At 47.7% G+C, this 27,250-nt stretch overlaps 1 protein-coding gene across 3 annotated transcripts in view; it reads left to right on the forward strand.

The window, feature by feature from the left end:
* The window catches only part of AGFG2 (ArfGAP with FG repeats 2), a 1,592,250-nt gene that overhangs the window by 332,272 nt on the left and 1,232,728 nt on the right, over positions 1-27,250 (forward strand). Inside the window, exon 3 of one of the 3 annotated variants that reach the window (XM_069644975.1) lies at positions 11,710-11,825. The exons of 1 other annotated variant lie outside the window; for it this stretch is intronic. In XM_069644975.1, coding sequence (XP_069501076.1) covers positions 11,710-11,825 — 116 coding nt within the window. The remainder of the gene's footprint in view (positions 1-11,709; positions 11,826-27,250) is intronic. One more of the 3 variants, XM_069644984.1, reaches the window with a different exon arrangement.

Raw genomic sequence — 27,250 nt, forward strand, 5'->3', positions numbered from 1 at the left:
ACACACACACACACACCCCCCCCCCCCCCCCTCTCCCCTCCCTCTTTTACATGCGGGCCAAAAGGTGTTCCGTAATCACGGACATGCTACCCTTTGGTATGGCAGCAGGGAATACCCACAGAGATGAGTGAATTTCGCAGTGTGACTTCTATGTAAATTCAATGATAGAGCCAGGGAAATCCCCCATTGTCATATGTTTAGCTAACATTATCCATTATAAATATAAAAACCCCAAAGCCGCCAACCCAAAGTAAATCCTTGTATTTATTCTTCCTACTGCTAACACTGATTTTGTGTCAGGCACGTGTGGTTTATGGAATGGCATTAAAAACTGCTCCAACTGAAACTACTTGGCAGATGGCACATCCAACAGTGCAGACCAAGACTGCACAGCACTTGCTTATTGCAGCCTTTACAAATCAGATTGAAAAGCACACTAAACGGTATACAGGTATGAACAATGTGACGGTTATTATTGTTCAATTAAGTGGTTCACGGTATCTTTAACAGTATACCGTTTATACCGTTACATCTCTACTTGCTATGTTCTATGTGAACAAACAGGAAGGAACCAGGGTTCAGACACTTGTGAGACTAGCAATCCAGATTTGAGAATGGGCAGTGCAGAACAATATCTGGCTACAGGCAGTGCGCATTCCGGGGTGGACCAATATTTTGGCAGATTCTCTCAGCAGTCTGTCTGTGGCGAATCACAAGTGGGAAACTAACGAGCATGTTCTTTTCCACCTTTTCTCGCAGTGGGGCACTCGGCCAACAAAAAAGCTTCTGTGCTATGCTTGCAGGGATGGACTCGGTGCATCTTCCTTGGGGGATGCGTTCGAGATTCCGTGGGACAACATGCTAGCGTATGCCTTCCATCCTCTGCCATTGATTCTTCGTTCGGTCTGGAAACTCATGAATGGCAACAATTGCTCCCTGCTGGTCATAGATCCTTGGTGGCCAGCCAGGTTCTGGTTCTCGAAACTTCAGCACATGTCCATACGCAATACGATCAGGTTGCCGCAGATCCCAAATCTTCTGCACCAGAACAATCAACAGGTGTGGCATCTCTCCCTGCAACCTTCAGTTTAGCAGCATGGTTCTTGAGTTGAAATCTTTATTGCAGTTTAGCCTCTCGGAGGACAATATGGGTATAATTCCGGTGGCGCATAAACCATCAACAAGAGCCCAATACAAAAGCAATTCTGTCACTGGTACCTTGAAAAGTAGCTTGACCGTCGTCTAGCTTCTATTGACTGTTTCCTGTCATTCATATCTCATCTAGCGGCCACAGGCATATGCATTTTGTCATTCAGAACGTATTTGTCTGTGTAGGAGCTTACTTTAGCACGGATAATTGCTCCTTCACTCATAAAGAGATATTTTGCTGGGCTTCATCTTTTTCCTGTGTCACAAACCCTTTGAGCTGCTGGTCACTGTAGAACTAAAGTTCCTCACCTGGAAAGTATCCTTAATAGTGGTTACATTGGTCAGAAGTTGCAAATCCTCTCTACTGAGCATCCTTTCTTGGTTCTTCATAACAGGGTGGTGCTCCACACACATCCATCCTTCCAAAGATTGTTTCAGAGTTTCTGATCAAGCAATCAATCTCCTTGCCGGTCTTCTTTCCAAACCCAGCTTCAGATGCAGAAGGAGTCCACCATAACTTGGACGTTGGGAGCGCACTGAGGTTTTTTACCTAAAAAGAAAAAGCGACTTCAGAGCCTCTTCTCAGCTCTTTGTTACCTTTGGGAATCCAAAAGGAACCTCTGCCCCCAAAGCTTCCATCTCGCGTTGGATTGCCTTGTGTATCTCTGAGGCTTATACGGTACAAGGTCTGTAAGCTCCAAAGGGTATCCACGCACATCTGGTGCGAGGGAAGCAGCGGCTATTGCTTTTCAGAAATATGTTCCCTGGGAGACTATTGCCAAAGCAGCTACATGGACCTCATCTTCGACTTTGTTAGCACTATTACCTTGATTTCGGTTCCCGGGCTGATGCCCAGTTTGACCAGGCAGTGCTCCTAAACCTTTTCCTGTAAACTATTTCCATCCACTCGTTTCATAGTTCAATGCTTGGGAATCTCCCAAAAGTATAGAGGAAAGGGGGTGGGAGGTAGGAGAATAACAATGTTACTCAACGTAGTGACTACCTTACTCCTAGTCCCCTTTACTCCATACTTGTGGTACATTCCGTCCTTCGGATTGGTCTCTATCACCCAATACGACCATATATTGGTCAGCTGCACAGCCAGAACACAATTTCTTTTGAACTGGTTCAGAGCCTAGAATGTAATGCACAGATGTTAGGAATGCACGTCCCCCTCATTTGACTAAATTAGGCTCCATCGGTATCTGGTAATAATATCGCCACATATATGGTCGCCGTAAATATCGCCGGGAAAATGTTGTGGCGATATTATTTGGGTGACCATATATATGGCGACGGGGGCAAAAAAAAGTTTTTTTAAAACAACCATTTTTCAGCAATATTTTTGCATGGCGATATTTTTGTGCAACATTATTACATGGAACTGCTCCATCTTTTTTTTTTTTCTTCTGACACTAAAACCGCTTTGCTCTCATTTAATCCTTCTGTGCAACGAATACAATGTTTGAGTTATAGAAAAATTAACAGTTCTATGCCAAGACATTACTCGTAATACACAAACATACACCTGTATTTATAGCGGAACATTGGGGAAGCTGTTGCCTCCTAGTCTTTATTGCTCTGTGAAATGAAACGTTACACTTACAACAAAAACAATATTTGTCTTTGATGGCAGTTGAACATCGTAGTTCTCATATGACCCAGGTAGACTTGGTTTTTTGGAGTATTTTAGCTCTGAAGTTTTAATTGATCAAAGGCTGTTTGGTTTCTCCCTAATTCTCCTACGTCCCGTCCCCTTTCCTCCATACTTAAGGGACATTCCTCCGTCCTGTGGGACGGGACCGGAGCACTTGTAAAAAGCATCACATTTTTCAAAAATGTGTGCTTCCTCTTTTTACGCAGGGTACAGCACGCGGCCGTAACCCCGCCCTTCTCAGGTCCACCCAGCGCATCACCCATCAGTCCTTTTCTCCGCTCCCTCGGACTGGACGCACTTCTATCTTTGGAAGATTTTTTTCATTCCAGTTCCTCCTCTCTTGCTCTGGCTTAGCGGTTGCATGGTAGTCCGTCTATGCTGTTTCAGCTAGACTTTCCTAATTGTTCGCTAGGGCGGATCCCCATCCTCTGTGCTTAGTGTTTGGGTCCGGACCACCGGTGGGAGTCGTGCTTTTATTGCGACTCACTTTCGGTCCGGGTGCTTCAACGGCGTTTGGAGCGGTGGGAGGAGGTGTTTCAAAATACTCCCCCGGCACACTTTCGACGAAAAAAAAGAAACGCTCAGTGAGTTTACTTTTTAGGGCTCCCCGGCCGGGGGACTCCTTCCTGGGGTCTTCCCAGTCCGGGAGCAGCATTATAAGCTCTATTACCAGGGCTAGCCCTGAGGTGACTTCCAGGCCTAAAAATTCTACTGGAGTTTTCTCCGAGGGTATCCGTAAGGGGCCTATTGATACCGGATTACATTCCGAGGCCCCTCCTGTGGGGGCTGTTTGTGGGCCCAGTTCGACTGAGGCATCCGGTACCGGAGCTTGCTTCGAGGTCTCCTTACTTGGAGCTTCCCGTAAAATCACTGGGGTACGCCCTGAGACCTCAGTTGAGGTTGTTGACACCGAACAAAAGTTCGAGGCCCCTCGTGAGGGGGTTTTCAACGGACTCGGGTCTGAGGCCCGTCATTTAGAGGTTAAGGTGACCAACAGTTCTGAGAGGCCGGTTAAGGTCTTGCAGGTGAGGTGTGTTCCTTATCATTCCCGCTCTTGCAGTGTCCCCAGTTCTGTTGAGGGGGCACGGAGTGAGGTCTTAGACCGTAATCCCTCCATTACCGGCAGTGCTGAGGTCCTTCCTTTGAAGGCTAGTTTGGCTGTTACGATGTCACAGAAACATTCTAGGCCACACAGTACCGGCTCTGCTGAGGTTCATTGTGTTAAGGCTTAAATGGACGACCCCTGACCCACCTGTGGGGACCCCTGTTTCACTTCCACACGTGTCGCAGTTCTCCTCAGGTGCCGAAAAAATGGCGACCGTTCCCGCCAACACCATGGCGGCCATTTTGGATACAACCCTTACAACTATGCCATCGGCCCTAGGTGTAGGGGGTACTTTTTCAGGTGAACATCGGTTTCCTTGTGCACATCCATTTCGTCCAGTTTATGACTGGAACGCTCGGATGCCTCCACCGCACAATGTCCCGCTGCCGGTGGCATCGGCTCCCTTGATTTATGTGGACAACAGTGGGGGCAGGTGTCATGATCACTGCTTCCAAAGAGCCAGGACCAGCCCAACGTCCTTGGAAGCAGGCCCCTAACCCTAATCCTAAGCACAAGCCGGTCCCCACTGCAACCTTTTGGACCTTGTCCTGGCGCCGGTGGCACCAGGCTCATCAAAACCATTGGTCCCGGCACTGGAAGCGCCGGGCTCATAATAGGTGTGAAGATGCTTGGGTGGACTTACCTGCAGCAGACCATGCTGCTTACTTACCAGCCACTTAGAAGCCATCTGAGAACAGGGACTACTTTCTTACCTGGGTGGGGCAGCTCCACTCCCTGGATACAGCACTGGAACTCTTCTGGAAACTGGAACTCTTTTCTTACCTAGGCGGGGCCGTGGAAGAAGACGCCTCATCACTCCAAGGCTATTTAAACCACACCCGATAGATGAAGCGTGCCTCGCGTTATTCTGCATCTGCAGCAGAACGCTCACCGAGTCTGCTCCGGCCTTTCTTCTTCCGATCCTGGACCTGCAAGAATCCTACTTACCATTTCAGTATCCGGACATCATCAGCACCTGCAAAGAACAGAAACAACAGGTTAGCAAGGCGAACTTTACACGCAGTGCTTACTTACCTGATCCATCGGCTGCGGCCGTTTCTTCACGCCGCATCTCCACCTGCAAGAACAAAAGCAGGGCCATACTTACCGGCACGCTGTGAATTCCGGATTTCTTCGTTCTGCATCGCCGCCTGTGAAGACAAAGTATCGTTAACAACTTACTGGCAATCCGCGGACTCCGGCTCTGCAACCCAACATCTGAAAGGCAAAAGAAAAGACATTAAGCAGGTATTTACTTGCGTCCATCACGCTCGTCGCAATAAAACGCCAGCGAATTCTCCGGCGTCTCTTAACACGAACTAAGCTGCAAGGAAAGAGACAGTTGGAGCGCTTGCCATACTTACGAACTTCCAAGCGCTTCACTTCATCTTTCATCTCAAGAGCCCTGCAATACATAAGGGAAAGGCATTATACAGAGTCTGCATATAAACGTGCCACGCATGTAAAGACTATAAAGACAAAAGGTGTCCAGAAACTCACCGCTCGTACAGATAACAACGGTAACCATCCTCTGAATTCAAGAGGCCTGTGTTTCACCAGTGAAGGAACTGGCAACGGCACCCTGCACCAGACGCAGATGGAGAGCCCAGCATTCACCTATATAAGGTGAGCACGTTGACCTGGGGGCTCTACGAAAAAGCTGGGAAGAGAGAGAGAGAGAGAGGGACATTCAACAACCCAGACCATTAACCCCATATTCTTTCACCTGCAGAAACCTCACTCTTCGAGTCCGACACACCGTGCGAAGAGGTTCGACCCCAGAAGCCAATCGAGTCCTGCACATCACTTTTCGAGTCACAGACAGCTTCCTGCCAAGACCCGCGCCTCTGTGGGAATCAGGTGAGCGTTACAGAAGGGCCCTCTTGGCAACCCTCTCCCTTACGCCCCTGGAATTACTCCCCTCATGAGAGGCCTCCTCATATCACGCCTAAAGTCATCGGCGGAGGACACCTTTTTCAGCAAGTTTCAAAAACTGATGCATTCCCACCCCATGAAGGAATACTTTCGAGGCTTTTTCAGGGAGATATGCCCACCTGCGCAGACGGTCCCGGCTGCGGTTCATGTGCCTCCGCCGGCGCCGCTTTTACCGGCTGGGCCTCCACCTACTCTTCCACCCCCGCCTCCGTTGTGTCCCCAGTGGACAAGGCTGTTGTGGTGCCTGATGTGACTCAACCTGATCCGGACCTGTCGGACAATCTACAGGGAGATCAGGACAGCGAAGACCAGCCCCGCTCTGTTAGAGCTTTTCATGACCAGGTGTTGGACATGTGTCTGTTAGATGTTCCAGTACCTGAGGCACCCGCTTCGCAGGAGGGCGTGCTTTCCGGGGCATTCACCTTATTTCCTTCGGGGCGTACCCGCTTCTTCTAGCAGAAGGACGTTTTGGCCGAGGTCCGTAAAGTTTGGGAGAAGCCACACTCTAGACTGTTTGTCAACAAGAAGATTGATGCGCGCTACAGGCTCCATTCTTCAGAAGAAGTGGCCTTGGCGTCGTGTCCGCCCCCCCCCTCTCATCCCCCCTCCTCGACGGTAGTGGCGGCAGCCACTTTGCAATCCAGACCTACGTCATCCTCCTCTTTGACGGCTACACAGGTTCTGGTTCTTGATTCCCTTGGGAGGAAGATTTTCACTAACTCAGCTCTGCGGCTGCGTCAAGCCAGTGCAGAACTGGTTTTAGCGGGGTGAATATGAAAATGTGGAAAGGTCTGTCGGAGTTTGAGGAGTTTATTCCCGCTGAAAAGTTGGAAGATTTCAAAGCGGGGTTGTCAGATGCCAGAGTCTTGGCGCAGGATCTCCTGGAGGCTGCGGCGCACCATGTCGACACCTCAGCCCGAGGCCTTATGCTTGGTGTGGATACCTCTCGTCAAGCTTGGTTGCATGCCACCGAGTTCTCTAAGGAGGTGCAGGATAAGGTTTTGGACCTGCCTTTCGATGGCAAGGAGCTCTTTCACTCCTCTACGGACGTGGAGCTGACCAAAACTAATGACAGCACTCAGACCGCCAAGTCCTTGTCTGTCCTGGTTAAACTTCCTTTCAGGACACCGAGGTCATTGTCAAACTCTCCCCCTTCCTCTGGTTTCAGGGTTTTTTTTAGATCGGAAATCCCACAGGGTTGACAATCCTTCGGGAAACTCCCGCCGAAGGCAGCAGCAGAGTTGGTTTTTCTCCCGTTCCTCAGCCTCCTCCTCAGGTTCAGGTAGTGCTTCCACCGACAAACCGGCAAAATGAGGGTTTTCTGCGCTCGCACGAGACCCCGGTGGGAGGACGCATTGCGTCTCATTGGGAGGCATGGCAGACCATCACAGAGGACCGGTGGGTCTGGTCAGTCGCTAAGGCGGGCTTCCGCTTATCCCTTTCCCCTACCCCACCCCTCAATCTTGCTTTCCAGCAGTCGGGATCGCCCTCCCTTAGAGCCGAGATTCAGAAGTTGCTGGATCTCAGGGCGGTGAAACCCGTTCCTCTAGGGGAGTGCTTCTATTCCGGACTGTTTACAGTGCCCAAACCCAACCAGGCTGTCCTGCACACCATCCTAGATCTTTCGCAGTTCAATCTCTCTCTACCCCAAGAGAAATTCAAGATGGTCACGCCTGGTCAGATAAAGTCCTCTTTACAAAAGGGTGATTGGCTCAGCGTGGTGGACCTCCAGGATGCGTATATGCATATCCTGATCTGGAATCCGCATCGGAGATACCTACGGTTTTCTGTGGGGGAGGAGCACTTACAGTTCTGAGTTCTCCCTTTTGGCCTCAGCGCGGCTCTGTGTGTCTTTACGAAGATGATGTCGGTTATCGCAGCTTATCTTCGGCTGCAGGGTATACATGTGTATCCATATTTGGACGATTGGCTACTGCGCGGTCCTTGTCCGCTGAAAGCCTCGAGCAATCTTCAGTGTCTCCTCCATCTCCTGTTCCGCCTTGGGCTGTCGGTGAACTTGTGGAAATCTTCCATGATGGTCTCTCAGGACCTGACTTTCCTGGGTTTTCTTGGAACACGATTGACTGCAGAGTTTACCTGACCGGGGACAGAATGGCGGATCTGTTGGCCACGTGTCAGATGTTTGCACAGTCGGAGAGCATGTCGGCCTTGTGGTTCCAGAGGCTTCTGGGCCTCATGGCCTCGTGTGTATTGGCTCTTCCCCTTGCTCGACTCAAGATGAGGCGGATGCAGATGGCTCCTCGGAGTTCTTGGCGTCAGGCTGTGGATCCGGACTCCAACATAATTTCGATTCCGGCTTTCATGAGAATGTACCTGGTGTGGTGGTCGTCGCTCAGCAACCTTTCGGTGGGTGCAGGTTTCCAGGACCCCGCTCCGATGGTGACTATCACGACGGACTCCTCTCTTCTGGGGTGGGGTGCGATGTTGGATCATCTTCAGGTCTCTGACATCTGGTCGCCACAAGACAAGTTCCTTCATATAAATCATCTGGAGCTTCTGACGTTTTTCCTGGCGCTCACGGCCTTCAAGCCAGTCATTGCCAACAAAGTGGTTTGTGCCTGCACAGACAATGTGGTGTCCATGTTTTACATCAACAAGCAGGGGGACACCAAGGCTCCTCCTCTTGTGGATCTGGCCATTCAGATTTGGGACTGGGCGGTTCAGCATGGTGTCTGGCTGGTGGCAGTACACATCCCGGGCCAGCTGAACGTCACGGCAGATGCCCTCAGCCAACAATGGTCAGCTACGAGAGAATTGAAAGCGGAGGTCCTCTTGCAGATATTCCTGTGTTGGGGCACTCCGGAAGCTGACCTCTTTGCGACATCGGCAAACAATAAACTTCCTCTGTATGCCTCCAGAAACGAGCTGGGTGCTTCCTCCCTGGGAGATGCTCTCGAGATCCCATGAGGGCCTATGCTTTCCTGCCTCTGCCTTTGATTCATCGGATGATTTGCAAGCTGAAGAACACAGTCAGTTGTTCTCTTCTGCTCATAGCTCCGTGGTGGCTGGCCAGGTTCTGGTTTTCAGAGCTTCAACATCTGTCGGTGTGTGCACCGATCGTGCTTCCGCTAATTCCTGATCTGCTTCACCAGAGAGATCGGCAGCTGTGGCACCCCTCCCCACAATCGTTCAGCTTGGCGGCATGGTGCCCGAGTTCAGATCTTTAGAACATCTCAACCTGTCTGCTGACAAAATGCGCATAATTCAGGCAGCCAGGAAGCCTTCGACGAGGTCGCAGTATAAGGGCAAGTGGCTTCGGTTCTGTCACTGGTGCTTAGCCAAACAGCTGGACCCCAGGGTGGCTATGATTGATAGTGTTGTCCTTCGTCTCTCATCTTGCAGAGTTGGGCATACATGTTCTGTCATGCAGGACTTAACTTTCGGCTGTGGCCGCTTACCTATCCACGGACCAGTGCTCTTTCTCACTGTCGAACCCAGTGATTAAACGGCACTTTGCGGGTCTTTTTCCTCCTGTTCGCAAACCGCATCAGACGTGGGATCTGAACGTGGTTCTTACAGCCTTGTGCCATAAGCCTTTTGAACCAATGGCTATGGTAGATCTGAAGTACCTTTCATGGAAGGTGGCTTTTTTTGGTCGCCGTGACCTCGGCAAGGCGAGTGAGCGAGCTCCAAGCTTTGTCGGTGGAGCATCCCTTCTTGGTTTTCCATGTCCTTAGGACAAATCCTTCTTTCTTACCAAAGGTGGTTTCTGATTTCCATCTAAATCAGTCAATCTCGATCCCTGTCTTCTTTCCAAACCCGGCTTCGGAGGCTGAGAGGGTTTTGCATTGCCTGGATGTGAGAAGAGCTCTTAACTTCTATGTAGACAGAACTTCTGAACTTAGGAGTTCCTTTTGGTAACCTTTGGTAACCCGCAGTGCAAGAAGGCCTCCAAAGCTACTATCTTCAGATGGATTGCTGCCTGTATTACTAAGTCTTACACTGTTCAAGGTCTACAGCCTCCTAAAAGGGATTCATGCTCATCTGGTGCGGGGCAAGGCAGCTGCTGTTGCCTTTCAAAAAAATGTCTCTTGGGAGACCATTGCGAAAGCGGCTACTTGGGCCTCTCCATCGGCTTTTTGTAAACATTACTGCTTGGACTTGAGCTCCAGATCTGATGCTCAGTTTGGGCAGGCTGTGCTGAAAAACCTTTTTCAGTAAGGGGGTTTCCATCCACCCGTAGTTCCTGTGAGGAGTGCTTAGGAATCTCCCATAAGTATGGAGGAAAGGGGATTGGACGTAGGAGTATTACCAGGTTACTCACTGTAGTGACCACCTTACTCCTAGTCCATATTCCCCTTTCCTCCATACGCCTGCCCGCCGTCCCCTCGAATAAGGTTCCTCTATTATTGCTTAAAGGTCTCTGACCTGGCGATCGAAAAGGACTGATGGGCGATGCACTGGGCGGAGCTGGGAAGGGCGGTGTTACGGTCGCGTGCGGTACCCCGCGTAAAAAGAGAGGAAGGACACATTTTTGAAAAATGTGATGCTTTTGACAAAGTGCTCCGGTCCCGTCCCACAGGACGGAGGAAAGGGGAATATGGACTTAGGAGTAAGGTGGTCACTACAGTGAGTAACCTGGTAATTCCTCGTTTCCTTTTCTTGCTTCCCTTTTTGGCACCTTTTGATCTAAATTATTGCTTGGCGAGACAATTCAGGCATAGTTGGGGTAGAGGGTGTGTTCCACCAAAATCTGCATAATTGCCTGTTAGGACCCTCCAGACATTACTGGCTACATTTGCAAACCCCATCCCTTTTGCCAGGTTTCACTGTTGCCTGAAATCGGTAAGGCATTGATGTGCTCGTAGAAGGACCGGACATAGCTCATTTTAAACTTTGCAAGAAACAAAACTCAAATGCTTGAGAACCATGTTTCATTGCCATGGTACACACCGTTTCGGAGATTTTGAATGCACTGCCCAGCACAGCGCCTTGGTGAGATATTACAGGTGGGGAGAGCACACAGTAGGTCCTAGTATGTTGCAGCATGCCAACTCTTGCCTTCACGCCACATGATTTGGGCTCTGTAAGCCAGCTACACATGCAGACTCCCAGTACAGTTTTCTCCAGAGTGGAAAGCACATCAGGCGATAAGTGACTCAGAACCGCGACCTACAAGATCATGGATTTCCAAAAATTGAACAGTGTTTTTGTCTGTCTACAGAACCTGTGCGGAGTAGAGGTATTTTTTTTGCTAATATGGAATGGACTAATTTCGTTCATCTTTCAAAAATGGTATTGCCAACAAAATGACTGGCTCTGAGGTGGGCTCACACTGACTAGCATGAGGAAGAGGGACTCTTATTAATCAAGGTTACCTACATAAGAACTCTGAGCATTTTATTATTCTGTCGGTTTTTGAAAATTAGAGCACTGTCCTGGAGGAACCAAGTTAGCCAAGCACATTGTACCTGAGCAAAGCTCAATGGTCAAACTGGTTAAATTTTCTGGGGGTGCAGTATAGTCCTGCGATTGTCTTTTTTATGGTGCTTTTTTGCCATGGGTTGTTGGCTTGTTCATTAAACTGAACTGTGGCTCTCGAGCAGTAACGTGTAAAGATTTGAGAAAATTGCAGGGAGTATGTGCATATTGTGGTGCTGTAATGTCTAAATAAACTTGGAAGTTTTCGGAATATGCTGAATACTTGAGTTTGCGTATGCTGCAATTTGGACATTTTTTTAACTTGTAGGATGATACTGGGATAATGTCTTCTTATTCTGCTCATTACCTACAGTGTGTTAGCTGCAACTCCCTACTTTGTGCTCTTAGCTTCTGCCACATTTTCCTTATTTTTCTATTTGCTCTGTTGACCTGACTCAATCATCCCCTCTTCTGTTGACAGGTTTGCAGAAAGATATGGATGGGCTTGTTCGATTCCCACTCTTATACAATGCCAGATTCCAGGGATCCCCAAAAGGTGAAGGAGTTCCTCCAGGACAAATATGAGAAGAAGCGATGGTAAAATTGAGTTAGCGGTTGAATGGAATTGGTCCCCAGTGTCTTATAAGAATTATCCTGACTCTTTAAAAAATGTGAAGGATAGATGTGTTATAGAAAAGATTACCCTGTGTTAAACCTAAGGGATAAAGGCAGCCTCAGCCTTGAGTGTTTCAAATAAGCATAACTGAAGAGATTGCTACAAGGGAGCTTTTTTAAAATTTCTTCCATTGATATGGGGGTCTTATTTTTGATCCGAGCATCTTTTTAAAATCAGAGGTTGATTTTATTAACCCTTTTTCTTCGTTTCTGTCATATTGTGTTCGCAGATTTGTTCAGTTTTTAAAAAATTTCACTTTGATGTTTATTAGCATCTTTGAAAAGATACACAAGCACCATAGGTCAACAATAGAGAAATCCACAACTGTGCAGTTCCCTCTGAGACCACTGCAAAAGATTTAGGACTACAGGTGTTTGGCAGTAAACCCACTTGGTAGCAGTCTGTACCACACAGATTCACTTGGTAGCTGTGGCTGAGCAGTCAGACTTCCCTCAAGAAGAGTTAGGCAGTATACAGAGTATTCACAATAGGTCAAGAGGACACAGTAGAACAAGTAAACACTAACCAGGGCTTGGCGTAAAAGAGATATAATTATTTATTTAAAACCATATCTAGAAAAACACACAGGCACTAATAGTAAGCAATTCAAAAACACGGTCACTAAAAGATATACACTCCCTTAACAGAATATTAGACAAGTCTTAAGTAAAGCCCCACTTATTTTCAGACAGCAGTGAGCGCTTAACGTAGATGGCACTCTAATAATTTGTTTTAAAAAGGGAGAGCAGAGCAGCGAACAAGTTGAAACAGATCCCAACACTTTTGACAGAACATAACAAGAGAGGAAGGCAAAGTAACCGTGAAGTTAGAGTTCAAGAGGCCGGATCCACTTTCAGAGGATCCAAACGAAATGTGTCCAAGGTCACACGCTTGCAGTGCACAAACGTCTTGTAAAGGTTGAAAAAGGAGTTGGACCAAAGAAAGGGACCAGTTAGAGGGTCAAGGCGGCCAGCCCAGTCCAGAAGGTTAAGGAGTTATTACCTTGTAGCAATCTTTAGAAAGGGAGGCCTGGCGGACACGGTACCTTAAGGTGGTGAGAACGCTCCAGCGGGGGCAGTTGTTCCTGGCAGCAATTGCAAGTCGGTGCTTCGTCCGGGGGAAGAGAGGATCTCGTCGTGGATGAAGACAGGAGTCCGTTGCACTGCCAGGGAAGAAACCAGCCGCAGAGTTTCTCAGGTACAAGTAGCGGTCCGGTGATTCGCGGTTCAGTCGTGAGTGGCTATCCGGCTGCCGGGGTACTTGGCACGGGCAGTTCGACCACAAACCGGGCTGGGGTGCGAAGAAAGAAAGGAAAACTGGTTGTGCCCACCAGTCAGGGGAAGAAGCCTCTCCAGCCGGGAGATCTTCTCTGTCGTCGGGAAGTGGTGAGTCGATTCTGCAGGGCTCCACCGGTGGTGTCGTCGTGGTAGGTCGACTCAGCTTCTCCCTCGTCAGATTCTCAGGTCCTGTGGCGACTTCTGAAGTTCCAGTCCCCAAAGCCCTGCTTTTATGCAGAAAACCCCCATTCACTCAGCCTAGCTGTCACTCAAACATGCTAAGTGGTGAGCCGGCCGGCTCACCACTTGGGCCAATCACACGAGTGCGACCTGAGTTACCAAGGTAACTCGGTCCAGGGTGCCTAAACCCCCTCCCACACCCCCTGTGGTACCCAGACAGTGGCACCACTTTTGGAGGCTTCTGTGGAGAAGCCCGCCAAAAAGTGGAACAAAGGGCTCGACTGGGGTTGGAGTCACAGAAGAGAACACAAACGCCATTTTAGAATCGAGTCTTGGCAAAAAATACCAACCGGAGAATTAATATTAATTAAATAAACCAGCGGTATGTTCGAGGCTATGAGAATTAAATAATTAAAGTTGGTAGCCTCGAACAATGGGAAAATCCCATAGGAAAATATTTGCGGTCGAATATAAAGTAGTTTCCACTGCCACCAGCCAAATCTCTATCAGGGGGGACAGACGTGCCCCCTCGACTAACAGACCCCAGGGCAATCGAATTGCTCCGACCAGTACGTCCACAATATGATGGTTTGTACTGGTTTCCGTTAATAATTTGGGACTAGTAAAGCTAATGGTGACTTTACATGCCCTGGGAGACAGTAGTCAGTCCCAGGGTATGGAGTCTATGGTGGGGTGTCACTATGACACCCCTGTGTTACTGCATGGAGGGTGCTGTGTAACACACATAGGAAAAACACATGAGACCCTATGGAGTAAAGGACCCCATAGCCCATAAAACGCATTACTAGTCAAAGGAATACCATACATCATGTCCAAGAGTGGGAGAAAGAGTCTCACTCTTGGCAGGAGGAAAAAAAAAAATCCAGAAATCCAGCAAAGCTGCTGGGGGAATCACTAGGTTAGGAAATTCAGCCTAAAGAGAGAATTCTCCCTAACACCCCCACCTCCACTCTGTTGCCCACCCACCTCACATAATTAGGGAAAAAACAATGTGAAGACCACTCCAGGTGCAGAAGAATGCGCGGTTAGGCACAGTTGGCACACAAGGTGTTAGGGAGAATTCTCATTTCATGGCTAATTTCCCTTACTTAGTGAGTCCCTCAGCAGCTTTGTTAGTTCTCTGGAGTTGTTTCTTTCCACTTGGTAAGAGTGTGAGCTTTTCCCCCACTCTTATTGGTATTTTGCTATGTGTTGTGACCTGTTTTTGTGATGGTGGGCTCTGGAGTACACCACTTCAGTAGCCCCCTCTTTGTGTGTGTCACACAGCACATTCTGTGCAGTGGCACAGGGTTGTCATTCATACTCCCCCCGACTCCATTTCTGAGGTGACCATCGTTCCCCAGAAAAGGATAACGTTTCCTTTAACTTTACTTAGTCACATTTAACCACAGATCCAGTGCACACCATCCTACGTGGAGTGCTGGGAGGGTTAACTCTTAACTCTTTTTATCTGTACCTCCTAGAGCATTGTTTTGCTCTTTTAACATTTAGACATGGCTGGTGGCAGTGGTATCTAACCTAAATTTGTACCGCTGTTATCTTATATAACCATGGTAATATTATAGGCTATTGTGTTAGCCTCAGATTTAAACCCGCTTGACCAAATCCTTTTTTGTTTAGCTCCTGTGCGGTTTATTCGCCATTTCTTTTTGTTAAACTCCTTCTTGTGTTTTACTTTGCGCGGCAAACCAGGTTTGCCTCCTTTGTTCACTGTCTTTTCGGAGGCTTCTACCTAGAAGCCCTTCTCAAGGCGCCTGGGTGTCAAGGTGGGCTGAATGTGAGGGAGGGGTGTAGTCACCCCCTGCATAGGGTATCCTAGGAAACCCAAGTCGCACTTTGACCTGATTGGACAAGGTGGTTGTCCGGGCTGGACAAACCCTCTGCTGGGTGATTGACAGCCAGGCTGTGTGAAATGGGGGTTTTGCGCATAAAAGGCAGGTCTTTTGGGCTGGAAGTCGGAGTCGCCACTGGAACTACAAGGAACCGACGAGAAGTGGAGGAGATGTCGACTGCTGCAACTACCCCGTACCGGTGAAGCCCTGCTGCAGTCCTGAGCTATCTACCCTTCAACGACTAAGTGGAGATCCAGTCCGGAGTATTCTTCCCTTGAGCCTGTTGGGGATAACCAGATCATCATCATCATCATCATCAGCCAGAGGTCGCCTTCGTGGTCGAAATCGCTGCACATTGCTGTGGTGGTCCGGATAGCTGCCTGAAGAACCTCTCCTGTTTTTAAGGAGCCCAACTTTTATCCATTGTCGCTGCTGCCAGCCTCATCCCTGTGTGGTGCTTCTCTACCTGAAGGCTCGTCCTTACTTTTCCCTCCTCCTTATAACTTTTGCTTCCGAACATTGACAATATCAAAGTACGCTTGGCAATTTTGAATCTCGAACTGTCCGACTGTGTGATCCTCCACAACAGGCACCCAGTGTCATTTGATTTTGGCTCCTGCCCCTTGACTCTTGAATTCCTGTCTGTGTTTTCTTCGATTCTGTCTGCCTAACCAACATATTGCCTGTGATTTTTGCCCCAATTCTCTCTGGGTATTTCGGGTGCTAAGTGTGTTTTTACCCTGGTAGCATTTCTTGCCGCGGATACACGTTTATCTAGTAGACCGAACTGTCAATAGTGATCGCAATTGTATCCACGCTAACGTGTTTTGTTTCATAACACCGGTCCATTTAAACACAGGGTACTTGCCTCTAATACTGTACAAAGTGAATTGGTTAGTTGTAGTATATTTTACGTGTGGTTTTTGGATTAATAGAAGTGTTGTGTTAATAACAAATGGTTTAAAAATAAATGTACTTAGATATTTTTTTTTTTACCTGAAACCTTGAGTCACAGTAATTGTGGTCCCTTTGTGTAATCTCTGCTACTGTTCATATACTCTTGAGATAAGTCTGCATGCTCCGCTACTGCTACCACTATAATCTAGTAGTACAGGCTTGTACCAAAGGTAAAACTTGATTTGCCACCTGTAGTCTTAATTGTGTGTCGTGGTCCCTAAGGGCACTGCACGGAATTCTGCCTAACACCGGTGTACAGCCATGAGGATTTGAAAGTAGAGTGATTACACTTAGAGTGCTGCTATTGCTTGGGTTCAACTAACCACAAGGTTAACACCACTAATTCTATCTAAGAAATCATGTCAAATATGGAAAGCTACACTGAAGAGGGTCTTTTTACCTACACTGCTGAGGTTTTGAGAACCATGTGTAGGGAGAGGAGTCTCTTTGGTAAAGGAAAGAAATCTGAATTGATTGCAAAGTTAATAGGAAAACAAAGTCTGGAGAATCGGTCAGAATGGCCTACCCCTCCAGCAAATGTGGATAATGATGTTTCTGATTCTGAGAGTGTTGATTTGGAAGAAATAGATGAGTCCTTGTTGGGTAACCCTACAACTCCTTTGCCTGCTCAGAAAGCACAACCTCTGTCCACTGGGACCCCAACAGGTCCTACACTTCTGAATGTATTGCACTTGAGAAAATGAGACTTGAATTAGAAGTGAAACGTACTGCTGCACAAACTGCCATTAAACATCAAGAGTTAAGGCACAGAGAAATGGAGCAGAATCATGAACTAGAGATGAAGAAATTGTCTGTAGAAAATGCTTCTTTCCCAGAGTCTTCTAGGTCTTCCAGCCCTAAGAGACCCAGTATGCCAAAGGAAATGATTTGTATGTATGAAACTAAACTTGATGTTTTGGATTGGTTAGCAATGCTCGAGTACAATCGTGGGATTCAAGGTATCTCAGGGAATCAGCTGATTCCCTGTTTTTTCTCTAGGCTTCCCCCTGTTGCAAGTGATGCTGTAATGGAGTTGGGGGAGGAGGATAAACAGGATTGAGTGTGTGAAGCTAGAATTAATAGCTAGATTTGGGAAGACCCCTTCCCAGTATCTTAACAGGTTTAGAACCCTCAAAAAGCATGATGGTACCCCCTGGGGTACCTGGATGTGTGAATGTTTGAAAAACTTAGATGGTTCAGTTAAGGGTTACAAAGTGAACACTTATGAAGGTTTAAGGAATCTTGTAATGTTGGAGTCTAATCTTGATGTCTGTTCCCCTGAGCTTAGACAACACTTGGCTGATTCAAAGGAGATAGATCCTAAGAAACTAGCTAAGGCTGCTGACTTGTGGGTTGCCAACAGGGCCACTCGCAAGGATTCTGGGGCAACCCAGAAAAAGGATGAGGGAAAGCAGCCAAAGAAAGACAGAGAATTCCAATAATTCCAATCCAAAAGAGGGCTCCAAACATAACCAGGGTGCGCCACAAGGAAAACCGAATCAGGCTAGTGTACCACCTGGTTCCAAACCAGATGGAGATCAGACTAAACCCCCATTCCAGCGAGCATTTGGAAAATGCTTCATTTGTGGGCTACCTGACCATGTGAAAGGAGATCCCAGATGTAAGGGTAAACCTTCAGGGATCAACACTGTCTCCTTAGCCTTCTCCCAGGTGGATGAAGTACCTATGAACAGTGGAAACTTTCAGCTACTAGCTGATGAGCCCATGAGTCTCAGCTAGTGTTTCTTTAGTTTCCTTGGGTCTTTGGGAACAACAGAACTTAGATATCTATAACTCAAACCCAGATAATACTAAAGAGTATTACAAAGATAGTGTTCTTGTGAATGGTCAGGAGACCCCTGCCATCAAAGACACTGGAGCTAGCATAACTGTGGTTGATTGTTTTTCAAGGTGGAGGATGTTTCTAAGGCACCCAAACACTTAACCAAGTTAGCTGGAGGCCCTGTGCAAATGGTTCCCCAGTTACCAGCTCTCATCCAGTGTAATGACATGACTGTCGGGATTACCTGTAAGTGTGCAAAATAACGTACCTGGGAGGGTCCTGCTGGGTAATGACCTTAAAACTCTTGGAGTTGTGTCTAGTACCCCCAGGCCCCCAGCAGAAGGAAGCAGGAGCTCACAAGGACTGCAAAGGAGAGAACCTTGAGAGGCTCTCCTGGGGACATGATAGAGGGAACTATCACCCCCAGTCCCCAGGACAGACTTACTGCCATTGCAGAGCAAGGAAAGTCCAAGGGGAAACCCAAGTCTGCCAGCAAGGAACCAGCAAGCACTCCTGTGCCCAGAAGGACATCTCCGAGACTGTCCAAAGTCACATATGTGACTCCCACACCAGCTGAGGCTGAGTGTGAGGTTCAACCCTGTTTGGTCAAACTAGATACTGAGGAATCAGATCTAGAAGAGGATCTTACCTTGGTAGGAGATCTGGACCCTGTTGACCAACCTGAACTGCAGTCTTTACTGGCAGAAGGTGGACTCAACAGGGAAGATTTCAGTAAAGGACAAAGAGAATGTCCTACCTTGGAAGGTCTTCGCCAACAGGCCGCTTCTCAGCTCAATGGGACTGAGCTTGGGAAGTATAGGTTGCACTGGGAAGATGGCCTCTTCTACAGTGAACCAATTGAGTTCAACTCCTGGAGACTGCAAAAGACTTCTAGTACCTCTAGTGAACCGACTCCAGTTTCTACAGTTAGCCCACGAGATACCTTTGGCTGGTCACTTAATTTTTAAGAAGACCAAGGAAAGGCTCTCTTTACTTCTATTGGCCTAAGATGGGTTCAGAAGTAGACAAATTCTGCAGAAGCTGTTGCACTTGCCAAACCTCTGGCAATGGTGGATCCAAGAATGTGGTACCCTTAGTGCCTCTCCCAGTGGTGGGAGTTCCTTTTGAGAGGGTTGGGATTAACATTGTTGGTCCTCTTGATCCTCCCACATCTTCAGGCAACAGGTTTATCCTGGTTGTAGTTGATCATGCCACAAGATTTCCTGAAGCCATACCTATGAGGACTGTTACGGCTCTGGCTAAGGCCCTACTTGGTATTTTTACCAGGGTAGGTTTTCCTAAGGAGGTGACATCTGACAGGGGATCACATTTTGTCCAAATACATGCAAGCCATGTGGAAAACCTGTGGGGTAAACCTACAAGTTCTCAACTGCCTACCACCTCCAAACCAATGGGTTGATAGAGAGGTTTAACAGAACTATGAAGAGCATGATAGGTGCTTTAGAAGAACCCCTTAAAAGAAAGTGGGACCTTCTACTGCCATGCCTTCTCTTTGCATATAGAGAAGTCCCTCAGGAGGGAGTAGGATTTAGTCCCTTTGAACTTCTCTATGGCCATTCAGTTAGAGGTTCATTGGCCCCGATTAAGGAGGGGTTGTAGAGTGCTCCTTCCCCCCCAAGCCAGTCAGAGTGACTGACTATATGATAGGTCTCCGGAGGAGAATGTCACACATGATGGCAGAGGCAACTGATAACTTGAAGGCTGGTCAAGCTATGGTAATTGGCATGACCAGAAGGCTAACATGGTTGAGTTTACTCAAGACTAGCTTGTTCTTGTTATGGTCCCCACAAAGCAGAGGGCCTTGCAGGACAAACGGATAGGACACTTCAAGGTTGTGGGTAAACTTGGAGAGGTGAACTATCTGGTGGACTTGGATAAACCTAAGGATGCTCCCAGAGTCTTTCACACCAACCGTTTGAAGGCATATGTCTCTCGACCTGACATAGGAGCTTTGCTTCTAGCTTCAGCTCAGGAGGAGGAGGAGAGTGAACCTCTGCCTGACCTCCTCAGAGGCTTTCCTTTAGATGAACAAGTGGAAGGAGTTAATCTCTCTTCCAGTCTCACATCTGACCAGCAGGATGAGTGTAAGTTACTGTTGAATCAGTTTGCCTCCCTGTTCTCACTTTCAGCAGGCTTAACCCCTTGCGGACAGCATGATATACTCACTGGTGACTGTTTGCCTGTCAAAAGCAGGGGTTACAGAATGTCTGACAAAGTAAGAACCCATATAAGGAATGAAGTCAACAAGAAGCTTGATCTCGGGGTTATAAAACCCTCTACTAGCCCATGGTCTAGCCCAGTTGTGCTTGTACCAAAGGCAGGATCCAAGGAGTTGAGATTCTGCGTGGACTATAGAGCTCTAAATGCAGTCACCACGACGGATGCCCATCCTTTACCCAGGACAGATGAGCTGGTGGACAAACTTGGTGCAGCCAAGTACCTCAGTACATTTAACCTAACATCAGGCTATTGGCAAATAGCCCTGACAGACCATGCCAAGGAGAAAACTGCATTTTCTACCCCAGCTGGCCTCTACCAATTCAAGGTAATGCCTTTTGGATTAAAGAATGCACCTGCTACATTTCAGAGGATGGTCAATCAAGTTCTGAACGGGATGGAGGACTTCTGCATGGCATACTTGGATGACATTGCAATGTTCAGCCATACATGGAAAGAACATATTGAACACCTAAGCTATGCACTGCAGGCTCTGGAACAGGCCCATCGGACAATAAAGGCAAGCAGATGTCAAATTGGTCAGAGTTCAGTGGTTTACCTTGGACATGAGGGAGGTGAAATAAGGCCATTGCCTAGCAAAGTACAAGCTGTACAGAACTGGGCCACCCCTACTACTCCAACTCAAGTGAGAGCCACCTTAGGTCTCACTGGGTATTATAGGAACTTCATAGAGAACTATGGGACCATAGCTTCTTCCTTGAATGTCCTCTCCCAAATTTCCTAAAAAGGTCCGGTGGAATGAGGAGTGCAATCAAGCCTTTGAAGGTCTAAAGAAAGCCCTTTGTCAAGCTCCAGTCCTAAGAGCTCCTGACTATCACCAACCCTTCATTGTACAAACTGATTCTTCTAATGTAGGTAAAGGTGCAGTCCTTAGTCAACTGGATGAGAAAGGTAGGGAACACCCCATTTGTTTCATCAGCAGGAAGTTAAAGGATACTGAGACAAGGTGGGCAATAATAGAACGTGAATGCTTTGCTATTATGTGGGCACTGAAGAGGTTTAGACCAAACTTGTATGGATCTACCTTCACCATTCATACTGACCACCAACCCTTGAGATGGTTGATGCAAATGAAAGGGGAAAACCCAAAGTTACTCAGATGGTCAATCTGCCTCCTAGGATTTGATTTTTCCATTGAGCAGAGATCAGGAAGTCGCCACCAAAATGCTGATGGTCTCTAGGATGTTTGTAACCTAGAGTTAAGAGAACCATCCAGGAGTGGATTACATTTTCCTGTCCCTTAGTGTGGGGGGGGGGTGAGTGTTAGGGAGAATTCTCATTTCATGGCTAATTTCCCTTACCTAATGAGTCCCTCAGCAGCTTTGCTGGATCTCTGGAGGAGTTTCTTTCCACTTGGTAAGAGTGTGAGCTTTTCCCCCACTCTTACTGGTATTTTGCTATGTGTTGTGACCTGTTTTTGTGATGGTGGGCTCTGGAGTACACCACTTCAGTAGCCCCCTCTTTGTGTGCGTCACACAGCACCTTCTGTGCCACTGCACAGGGTTGTCATTCAGACTCCTCCCGACTCCATTTCTGAGGTGACTACCGTCCCCCAGAAAAGGGTAAAGTTACCATTAACTTTACTTAGTCACATTTAACCACAGATCTAGTACACACCATCTTACGTGGAGTGCTGGGAGGGTTAACTCTTAACTCTTTTTATCTGTAGCTCCTAGAGCATTGTTTCGCTCTTTTAACATTTAGACATGGCTGGTGGCAGTGGCATCTACCCTAAATTTCTACTGCGGTTATCCTATATAACCGTGGTAATATTGTAGGCTGTTGTGTTAGCCTCAGATTTAAACCCGCTTGACCAAATACTTTCTTTTGGCTCCAGTGCGGTTTATTCGCCATTTCTTTTTGTTAAACTCCTTTTTGTGTTTTACTTTGCGCTGCAAACCAGGTTTGCCTACTTTGTTCACTGTCTTTTGGCGGGCTTCTACCTAGAAGACCTCCTCAAGGCGCCTGGGTGTCTAGGTGGGCTGAATGTGAGGGAGGGGTGTAGTCACCCCCTGCACAGGGCATCCTAGGAAACACAAGTCGCACTTTGACCTGATTGGACATGGTGGTTGTCCGGGCTGGACAACCCCCCTGCTGGGGGATCGACAGCCAGGCTGTGTGAATGGGGGTTTTGCACATAAAAGGCAGGTCTCTTGGGCTGGAAGTCAGAGTCGCCACGAACTACAAGGAACCGACGAGAAGTGGAGGAGAGGTTGACTGCTGCAACTACTCCGTACCGGTGAAGCCCTTGCAGTCCTGAGCTATCTACCCTTCAACGACTAAGGGGAGATCCAGTCCGGAGTCTTCTTCCCTTGAGCCTGGTGGGGATAACCAGCTCATCTTCAGCCATTGGTCACCTTCGTGGTCGAAATCGCTACACACTGTTGTAGTGGTCCGGATAGCCACCTGAAGAACCTCTCCTGTTTTTTAAGGAGCGCACCTTTTATTTATTGTCGCTGCTGCCGGCCTCATCCCTCTGTGGTGCGGACCCCCTCATCGTCCTTTGTGCTGAAGCTGCAGGAAAGCGTGGGTCTGCGGGAAACCAACTGGAACAACTGCTGTGGCACCAGCTTCGTTCTTTGAGAAAGGTACTGTCCTTTTTGAGGAATTTCAGGTGAAATCCCTATTTCTCCATTTTAAGGCTTGTCCTTACTTTTCCCTCCTTCTTATAACTTTTGCTTCCGAACATTGACAATATCAAAGTACTCTTGGCAACGTTGAATCTCGAACTGTCCGACTGTGTGATTCTCGACAACAGGCACCCGGTGTCATTTAACTTTGGCTCCGGCCCCTTGACTCTTGAATTCCTGTCTGTGTTCTTCGATTCTGTCTGCCTAACCAACATATTGCCTGTGATTTTTGCCCCCAACTCTCTCTGGGTATTTCGGGTGCTAAGTGTGTTTTTACCCCGGTAGCATTTCTTGCAGCGGATTCTCGTTTATCTAGTAGACCGAACTGTCAAAAGGTGATCGCAATTGTATTCATGGTAACGTGTTCTGTTTCATAACACCGGTCCATTCAAACACAGGGTACTTACCTCGATTAATACTGTACAAAGTGAATTGGTTAGTTGTATATTTTACGTGTGGTTTTTGAATTAATAAAAGTGTTTTGTTTATAACAAATGGTTTAAAAATAAATGTACTTATATTTTTTTTTACCTGAAACCTTTAGTCTGTGTTTACTTGAGTCACAGTAATTGTGGTCCCTTTGTGTAATCTCTGCTACTGCTCATATACTCTTGAGATAAGCCTGGCTGCTCCGCTACTGCTACCACTATAACCTAGTAGTACAGGCTTGTACCAAAGGTAAAACTTGTATTGCCACCTGTAGTCTTTTTTGTGTGTAGTGGTTCCTAAGGGCACTGCACGGAATTCTGCCTAACACAAGGTCTAGACAAGGGTTCTACACATTGACTCCTAGATTCAACACTAAGTTCCCCTGGTGGAGGGCTTGAGCGCAGACACTCCTTCTTACACTGGGGACCCCGTCACGGGCCTGTTCTTCCACACCCCCATTTCAACATAAAGGGACCCCATTCAAGGGAGAATGTCTCCACGCAGTCATTGACCATTGCCGCCAGTTTTTCATATGTATCGATGTCCCATAATTTCGTCATCAGTTGATTAGTTGATGGTGGGACTTTCTTTCCAGTTTTGGGCCAGGGCTACTCTCCCCACTCTCACCATTGATTCTACTAGTTTTGGGAGTCTGAACTCACCATTCTCAATGTCTGGGGCACCCAACATGACCTGGAAAGGCAATTCCCACCTTGTCTTTGATCCAACTAAGTACCTTGGTCCAATATACTCTCACATTTTGGACATTCCCACCACATATGTTCCCACAATCCCACCAAACCACATTCCCTAGGACAGAGCGGAGAGGATACCGCAAACATCTTTGACAATCTCAAAGGGGGTAGGTGGGTTCCAGCAGTGGAGCACTTTAAAGTTGTGCTCCATTGCTGAGGTGTATAGGTTCCCAGAGAACATCAGTTTGTAAATCACTTTCCAAGTGGTGTCTTAAGTTTTCCCTCCCCATTTTTTCCACCCAGAATTGTTTAAAACTCTGCCTAGCGTCCAGTTTCGAGGTTACCAGCACCATTTGTAATCTGGATGATAGATCCTTCCTCCCGGGAACTTCACTAAGGGATTTCTCAAAGGGTGTGACTGGTCACGAAATCTCTGAGAGCCATTTGGTATTGGACATGAGGCCCTTAAGACGCAAGTATTCAAACACTGTCATGGAGTCTTTCCCCAGGATTTCACTCAAGGATTCATATTGAATGAATTTTCCTCCCGGGAAAAGCTGGGCCACTCTCTCCAGACCTCTGTCCGACCACATTTACATCAAGCGGAAGCCCCTGCGTCTCAAGTCAAATGGGTCCCCCCATATTGTGCTCAACAGGGATAGCCAGGAGGAAAGGAGTAGGTTTGTATTATTTTTTTTTCTATAGGAGCCAGAGCACTGCAAGGCTTGGTGGGTCTTGATTTGATCCAGAATTTCCTTTTTCTGGGACCACAGTAGGTCCCTCACTTTTCTGGGGTGGGTGTGTACATTACATCTTCCAGGTATGTCCTGTAAGTACCTTGGTCATCTCTCAGATGCTCCAGAAGGACTCACCGGTATGCTGCCTTCTAGTAACATCAGAGGTCTAGGAAGCCTAGCCCACCCTGGTCTCTAGGGAGAGTTAAGGTAGTGTACCTGATTCTCGGTCTTTTACCCTGGCATACAAACGTATTGATCATGGATTTTAGTTTATCAAAGGACGACTGTGGATGGGACACTGGGAGCACTGTAAACATGTAAAGCCGGCGTGGGAGGATGTTAATCTTCACAGTCACCATGCATCCGTGCCTTGACAACGTAGGAGGAGTCCACCGTGCCAGGTCCAACTTTATTTATTCAATTAGGAGGGGGTTGGGGGGGGGGGGGCAGTTCACCTCACTCAGCTTTGACAGCTTGCGTGGTAATTTAATTCTTAGGACGACATGTGGCATGAGAGTCGAAAACATAGCCACACCATACCTACCTCTGGTGGTGGGGTAATCTACTCCTATTGGCATAATATTAGATTTAGAAATGTTTATTTTAAGTGCTGAGAAGCCACCAAATTTGTTAATCTGGTTGAGGAGTTCTGGGAGGGCTGCTTCAACATTGGTTGGGTAACGGAGAATATAGTTGGCAAACGGAGAGCTTAAAGTCTGTTGCCCCACACCGTATTCCTGTGATCCGTGCGGTCTCCTTAATTGCAATGGCCAGGGGTTCCATGGTCAGAGCGTAGAGCTGGGGAGAGATAGGCATCCCTGCCTTGCTCCTCTGAAGAGGTGGAGGGGAGAGGAGAGCGTACCGTTCACTGCCACTCTAGCCATGGGGTAATTGTACAGGGCAGTGATCCAACGCCTAAAGTTCCCACCAAACCCAATTTTTTGCAGGACTTTTCCCATATAGCCCCACTCATACCAGTCAAAGGCTTTTTCCGAATCTATGGAGACCAGGTGAACCCTTGCTTGTTGGTGTACGGCCTTGTGCATCAAGTCAATCGTCTTCTGCACATTGCTCGCGCCTTGACGGCCCAGGATGAACCCCACCTGGTCTCTGTGAACAAGAGTGGTCATGAGATGACTTAATCTATTAGCCAATACTTTTGCCATGATTTTGACGTCCATGTTGAGAAGGGAGATGGGGCAGTAGTTTGGCACTGAGACGGATCCTTCCCTTTTTTGGGAATGACTACGATAAGGTCTGAAAGCATGGACCTTGGGAGGGGCCCGATACCTTCCCCAACGTAGATCGAAATTGTTTATAAAAGTAGACTGTGAAGCTGTCCTCCCCCGGGGTTGTACCCCCCATCATACTAGCAATGGTGTCAATGATCTCTTGCTCTGCAATAGGTGCTACCAAGGTCACCACTTTGTCTGGGTGTAGACTAGGGATCGGCAGGGTGTCTAGGAAACTATCTATGTGCGTTCGTTTCCCTTGTACTCAGATTTGTAGAGTGATTCTTAGTACAATCTGAAATCTTCCGCGATGTGGGAATCCTCAAGGAGTCGCCCTCCTCCCACCGGACAAATCATCACAACCTTTATATTATTTCTCTGCTCCCGAAGTTGCCATGCCATGATTTTATCCGGTTTTTCCATGTATTTCTGTTTAAGGAAGGCCATCCTCCTTTCTGTCTGGCCAACTAGTAGGGCCTTTAATTTGGCTTTGTTCCTGGAGTTTTCTCAAATCCCCTGGGAACATTCGGGATTTGAACTTCCCTCCCTTCTGTATGGCTTCAATTTCTCCCCTGCAATTTTTTTCCATTTTCCTCCTGGCCCCCATTCCTATTGGTTCTCCTCTCAACCAGGCTTTAAAGGCCTCCCATATGCTCTGTACTTTCACCTCTCCATTATTATTCAGATCAAAGTACTCTCTAATCGCCTTTAGTACCACCAGAGCTAGCTCATTGTCTCTCAGTAGCAGGTTGTTGCAAGACCATCTGGATTCTAAAATCTGTGTGGGGAATTACTCTATTATAACCTTCACTAGGTCATAGTCCGACCACTGGATGGATTCTGTCATGGACTTCTGGACCCCCACCCCCTCTCTGGTGGGAGACATCTACAAGTATATAATAGATCCTTGAGTAATAGGTGAAGGGGTGGGAGGTTCCTGCCTTATACCTGAATGAAAGAGTCCACCACCACCAGATCAGAGTTGACTTGCTGAAAGCGGACAGCTTTCCTAAAATGTGGAGGGGCAAAGGGGGTGCTTTGTGCTAGGTTGCTTTTTTTCCTGTCCAGGTCGGGGTCCAGGACCATGTTGAAATCGCCCCCATTATCAGGACACCTTCCACAAAACCCTGGATCTTGCCCCTAATTAATTCCCAGTACTGTTCCTGGTTTTCGTTCGGGCAGTAAATGGAAACCAGAGTTAAAGCCTGTCCTCTCGCCTCTCAGTTTACCATCACAAAGCGGTCGGTCATCTGGGTCTTTCAGATGGGCTTTCGGAACAAAATTACGTGCGGCTACCACCGCTACCCCTCTTCT

The sequence above is a fragment of the Ambystoma mexicanum genome, chromosome 1p (genome assembly GCF_040938575.1).
Source record: "Ambystoma mexicanum isolate Mex_15411 chromosome 1p, UKY_AmexF1_1, whole genome shotgun sequence".
NCBI lineage: Eukaryota > Metazoa > Chordata > Amphibia > Caudata > Ambystomatidae > Ambystoma > Ambystoma mexicanum.